General features: G+C 54.9%; 1 protein-coding gene across 1 annotated transcript in view; it reads left to right on the top strand.

Annotated features, from left to right (window-relative positions):
• Positions 1–2,546, top strand: part of C8H10orf67 (chromosome 8 C10orf67 homolog) — a 169,198-nt gene extending 166,652 nt beyond the window's left edge. Inside the window, exon 17 of the mRNA XM_058681694.1 lies at positions 2,411–2,546. Coding sequence (XP_058537677.1) covers positions 2,411–2,475 — 65 coding nt within the window. The 3' untranslated portion in view covers positions 2,476–2,546. The remainder of the gene's footprint in view (positions 1–2,410) is intronic.
• The last annotated feature ends 3,454 nt before the right edge of the window (positions 2,547–6,000 follow it).

Here is a 6,000-nt window from a genome sequence, read left to right on the forward strand (position 1 = left end):
AACTTCAAAGGCTTGCACTCTAAAGCTGGATCCCTAGCTGTCTGAGGGACGCTCAGTGGTCCAAACAAGAAAGGGGCTGAAGGGGATCCTGTGCAACCGCTGAAAAGAAATCGTAAAAATTAGAAAGAATTCAGAAAAATTCGCCTCTAGAGTGAGAACCCCAGTTCCTCTGAGGCAGTAGTGCAAAAGTAACAGGTTTTCTCCAGGAGCACTTGAAGGCGGGGGTGGGGGACTCAAGATTCCTATCTGGCTGCAAGGTTTGAGGGGGTGGGGGTGAGGAGAAAGGAGAGGATTTAATGAGCCCGTGGTGAGCCTCTAATCCCGATCTTTGTCTAGTCCTTCCTCCCAAATTACAAAGAGCTACGTAAGACGTCCCCAGGGTGGGCAAAGTGCAGGAGTGCCCAGGACACCTTGGGGACTCGGGACACAGTCGGAGGTGAAACACACTGCGTGCCACAGGGGGTGGGGGAGCGTTTGCCTCTCACTAGCAGGGAACCCTAAACTCTTTTCCTGGCGCCCCGGGGCCTCGGGAGAGCCCGCCACCGCCAAGCGGAAAGCCGGCGCCTTTCCAAAGCCAAGTCCGCGCAACAGGTTGTTTGGAACAGGTGCCGAAGCCCCAGGGAGGGGGTTGGCGTGAAGCCGCGGAGATAAGCCAAGGGCCGGGACCCTCCCGAGAGGCAGGTTTAGGTCCCCGGGGGGGTGGCCAAAGTAGGGGTGGGCTAGAAACCTGCATCCCCGCCACGCAGCTACAAGCGCTGGCGCCTCCGCCCAGATGCAAAACCAGCTCGCCACGGCCTGCGCCCCGGGCCAAGGGGCCCTCTGCAGGCGGCCGCCCGAGGGCTTTCCGCCCAGCCAGGGGGCGTAGTTACCCCGGGCCTCCCCAAAAGAAGCCCTGTCTCCTGTCTCCTGCCCTCCTTCAGGCCGTTCGCCCCCCTCTCTGCTCGCCGCTTCCCGGAGCCCCTCTTGGAGACTTCCATGCGCAAAGACAGCAGAACTGCGGAGAGCCCGGCGCCGGGCAGCCACTTCCAGCCTCGAAGGAAGACGCACGGCACCCGAGCCCCCACTGCCCCGGGAGCAGGGGCTAGGCGGGCCTCCGGGGATACTCGTCCGACTCCACCCCGGCTCTCCGGAACCCTGGGAACTCGGAGCAGCGGGCGGGGCGCATGCGCGCCTCGGTCCGGGGACCCTCCCCAGCCCGCGGCGTTTGGGGAAAGTTTGGCGAGGTTTGCCCTGGCAGCGGCGGACGTCCCAAAGGCCGGGCCGCCCTGGGGAGGCGGCCGGGAGCCCCCCGGAGTTCCGGGAGCCGGCTCGGCGGGGGCCCGACGGCTGAAAGGCGGCAGAAGGTGGGGAGAAGGAGGCCTTTTGTGTGTGGCACAGGAGAGTCACTTGCGCACAAACGCAGCAGCGCGCTCCGCCGCCGCCTCCGCCTCCGCCTCCGCCGCTGCACCTCCGCCTCCGAGGCGCTTCATTACAGCCCAGCCCTTCCCCCGCCTCCCCCCGGCCCCTGCCTTTGTTCGGCTTGAAAGTAATGCTGTGAATTAAAAGAAATGACAATATTTTCTATCTGCTTGAAAGTCCAAGAGAAGAGCCCTTGAGCTTGGCAAAAATCAGGCAAATCATTCATCATGCCACCCCGCACCTGTGGTCTTGGCATTGAAAACCCTCCAGACCTATTCCTATTAAACTTAATTATTCCCCCAAAGCACACAATGGTTGAAATGGAGCAGGTTGGAGTCTGTTTATTGGTGGTAAATGTTTTTCTGAAGATCTTCTGAATCTCATTGTTAGCTCGTTGTTTGAGGCTGCCCTCTTTCTTTCAGACTAGAGTAGCCTTGGACTTTTCAATTTTCAATCGTAACATCTGCTTAATCGTACGGATCAAAATATGGAGACACAAAACATATGTAATGGTTGATTTGTTAAATCCTGGTAATGAGTTATTAACAAGGGAAAACAATAGGCCAGGATGGTGAGAGCCTTATGGTAACAGAGTCACTTTATGCAACGCCTGACGTTTCCCTTCTTGATAAATGGAACTAAGGTCTGAGCGCCAGGTGATAGCAAGAAAATCAATGTCTTTAGGGGCCAGCACGGAGACTTTTTTCTATGTGAAAAATTAGGAGACATAAAATTTAATTGGCTGATCAGGAGGGGGGGGAAACAGTGGTCTTAAGTTTAATTGCCAGTAGGCTTAGCAAGGGAGACAAAACAAGATTTGGGCCTGTTTGTTTGCAGCACCCCAGCCTCAAGTCCAAGTGTATCATTGAAAATGTGTTTTATTATAACACATGTCATGCTTTACAGTTCCCATATTGTGTGAAGACAATAGTTAATGGTACATTAAAGACAGGCAAACCATGCCAACACGTCTTGGAGACATTGTAAGGGCCTCTCTCTTTGCTTCTTTTAGGCAGCTGCAGCCCAGGACCCAGAAACACAAAAAAGAACAAGTTTGAACTACCAGGTGCATTGTAGAGAACCACGACAGGGATTGATATGTTATAGCCCAGGACATGAACCTAGCAATAAAGATATCATTTCGATTGTCTGCGGCTTCCACGGCCTGTAAAGCCCGGGAGGCCCTCAGCAGCCTGCTTTCTGGCAGCTCAGTCTCCCTCCCTGGGTTTCCCCATCTCCCTGGGCCAAACCCGAACACCTGTTGGCCAGACCCCACATCCCGTCGTGGGAATCGCTTCCTCCCAGTGGTTCCAGATCTCAAAAACGCAATTGGTTGTGGAATTATTTAGGACCATTCCCACAGGCTGGCAGAAGGCTTTGGAATGGCAGTGGAAGGGAGGGCGAGGGAAAGAGGGAGGGCGAGGGCTCTTCCCGGAGAGGTTCACCAGGGAGTGCTCAACTGGTGTTTGTTCAACCTCGCAGCTGGTACGCGGTGCCACCGCAAAGGCCCATTAATGGAAATGGGATGAGTTTAGGGATTTAAGAGGCTTCACGCCCTCTCCACCGGAGGGGCGTTAATCCCACTGCTGGCTGAGGAGCAGTCCTGGGAATCCGCCACAGCCGATTTCACAGGAGTTCCAACAAGGCTCTTTGTGCGCCCCGTTCCCACCCCGGGGTGGGAGTCTTGCTGTCTCTCCCCCTACCTTTTCTGTCCTACGGGACCTACAGGTTCCCGAATTCAACTTTTCATGAGGGCTTTCAATTAATCCATGGTGTCTCCGCCACCGGAAGGAAGACGCTCCACAAGGGGGCTCCATCCCAGAGGCCACCCAGCTGGGGTTGGGGAAGTGGCTCCCCTCTCCTCCTCTTGCCTCCCCCCTCCTCCCCTCAGAAACCACCCCACCCCACCTCCCTTCAGAACCTGGAATTTTCTGATGAAAAACAAAGGGAAGAAGCAGGGTGCCTCAGGTTTCCAGCCTTGGGAACCAGAAAGGCCTCTTTTCATGAGGTGTAATATCTTTGAAGGCTATGATGAGAGGTCTCCAACCCTCATGCCCACCGGAAATGTAGGGGTGAGGGAGGGATGAGAAGGGGCTTTTACTGAGTAGAACCATTGGCACTCTGACACAAAGGCCAGCCTGGGATGGAGACCGGCTGAATAGGTGGGAATTGAGGATTTGTATATGGCGGTAGGGGGCAAAGTGTTGGGGGGAAGGGAGGGCACCTCACCCCAACTCTCTTCTCAGAAGTCTTCTGGAAACCCTCTCCAGTCCTCTCTCCTCCCACAGTCCCTAGCAGGGCAGTCTCGACCACTGGAGAAAGATTTAGCCAGCCCACCAGTAGAGATCAGGAAACGTACTGGGTTCTGGGTTTGCAGCCTCTTTATTATGCTAAATGGACTAAGGCCGCCAGCGAGGACTGGAAACTCTTTCCCTGGGGGTCCCAGGCTGGGATTCAACCTGGGGCCTAGGGGTGTTCAGAAGAGCAAGGCTGAGCAAAGAGTGTCCTTGGCCACCCAAGGGTTTGGCTTACTCCATTATTTTCATACGGAACTTTTTTTTTTTTTTAAGTTGGAAGAAACGTGTGGACTTAGAAGGACCGCTGAATACCCATCGCTCAGACTGCCCACTGGTCCTTCCAGGGCCAGGCTGTATGTACTGGCCAGAGCTGCCCCAGGCCAGAGGCCCTCCAGCCTGCCCTACCAAGAGCCTCTGAAATGATACCTTTGTTCTGCTTTTACTGCCGCCGTTGTTGTTGTTGTTTTTTTTTTTTTTTTTTTTTTTTAGAATTGCTACACTAGCATGAATGGATTATGAGTAAAGAAAAAGAAGCTGTCAGTCTCTTTGAAGGTTGTGTTTAAAGGGACTTGCCAAGTCGGGACAGAAGAGTGACAAGATAGAGACCCTGGTGTTTTACATGCTCAGCCCGGCTTTTCCGCTTCATCTGCACCGCACTAAAGGATGTGTTGAAGCATTGAATCCCACAAAAAAAGTGGCACGCAAAATAAAAGGTGCCACATCACAATGATTGTAGTGTTTTAACTGCGAGTGCCACACTACCCGACCCAATTGAAACGCAGGTCTGTCTACACAGACGAAGAATGCGGTACAGTACTTAGATAACTTATAATTGAGTTGAAGTCTGCCTAACATTTGACTTTCTAATGAGTGTAATGAGATTACATGCCTGATAGAAGCATTTGTGCCAAAGCAACTTTCGTGTTTAATGGGGCTCGATTACAGGACAAAATCGAATTATTTTCTCTCGTTCCCAAATTCTGTCTCCAGTGTGAAATCTCCATCTTTTAGGGGGAGGGCCGGGAGAAGCTGCGTAGCCTGAAAGGGGTGTGAAGGTCCATGACCAAGGGCCTCCTGGGAGCTCCGCGACCCAGAATCTCCGCGTGTCTGGCCGGGCCGCGCTTCGGGGTCGGGCTCGCGGCCTCGCTTTAATTGCACTTGGACGAGGTCCATGGCACCCGCGGCGCGCGAGGAACCCCTCGGTGGGTCTGAAACTAGGTTAAAGCAATTAGCATGCTGCCGACATATTGTCCTGCGGCAGGGCCGTGGGTACCGGGGGAGATTCGACGCTGTACCTTGGCTGACCAAGCCGCTGCCGGGAGGCGGAGGGGCACCTCGCCTTGGCCAGGCCTGCGCGGCGCGGGGACGGCTCAGCTGGAAGGCGCGCGCCCGCCGCGAGCGCGGGGCCCCGGGCCCAGAGCGGAGGGCGCCCCGAGAGCCTAGAAGGTGCGGGGCTGCCTCTCAGGAGACCAGCCACAGCCCGGGTTTCCAGGGCTTTCCGGGGGAGCGACCCGGGCCGCGCGCCCTCGCGCCTCTCCCCTTCGCTAGGGGGCGGCCCTGCTCCCTCCTCGCGAGGCTCGCCTTCTCCCCAGGCTGCTTGCCAAGGAAGACGAGATCATTCTCTTGGAGACGAGACGAAGTCAATTTCAAAAGTAACTTTTGCGGAAGTGGCGGAGGAGCGGCCCGTCTCCTCGCCTTACCTAAAAGACCCTGGATTGTGTTGGGAGGCATCCCAGGGGGTCTCCCGACGTCAGCGTCCTGGTCTACCCCGTCTCCCTTGAGAGGAGTACTCGGGTCCACATACCTGATCCTGTAACTACAGGAGGGATGGGTCACCGGGGAGCTCACGAGCACCTCTTCCTCCCCAGCCCGCGGAAGCACCATGACCCCCTCCCTCAGCCAGCCCAGAAACTAGCTTTTTGTTCCCACTGGACCCAACTCGCTCGCTTCAAGCACTACGGTGAGACAGGGCAAGGTGACCTTGGGTGAGTCAAACATCGTCTCTGAGCCTTCGCTTTCCCCTCTGAGAAATGGGAATAATAAATACGCCATGACCATTTGCCTCATAGGGTGTTTGGAGGGTAGGATAAATATAGGCCAAAGTTACTATTTAGGGCAAGGGATGCAGATAAGGGGCAAGAGGTGGGGCCTAACCCTCTTACCCACTGTCAGCTAAATCTAACTGAAAGGTGGTTTCTTGCTAGAAAGCTACATTTTGCATGGCTGGTTCAGTTATCTTTTACAAAGTTCATTCTTCTTTTTAAAAAGCTACCCCCCTCATGTATTAGACAAGTAACTTTTAGAA

This window comes from Neofelis nebulosa, chromosome 8 (genome assembly GCF_028018385.1).
Source record: "Neofelis nebulosa isolate mNeoNeb1 chromosome 8, mNeoNeb1.pri, whole genome shotgun sequence".
NCBI lineage: Eukaryota > Metazoa > Chordata > Mammalia > Carnivora > Felidae > Neofelis > Neofelis nebulosa.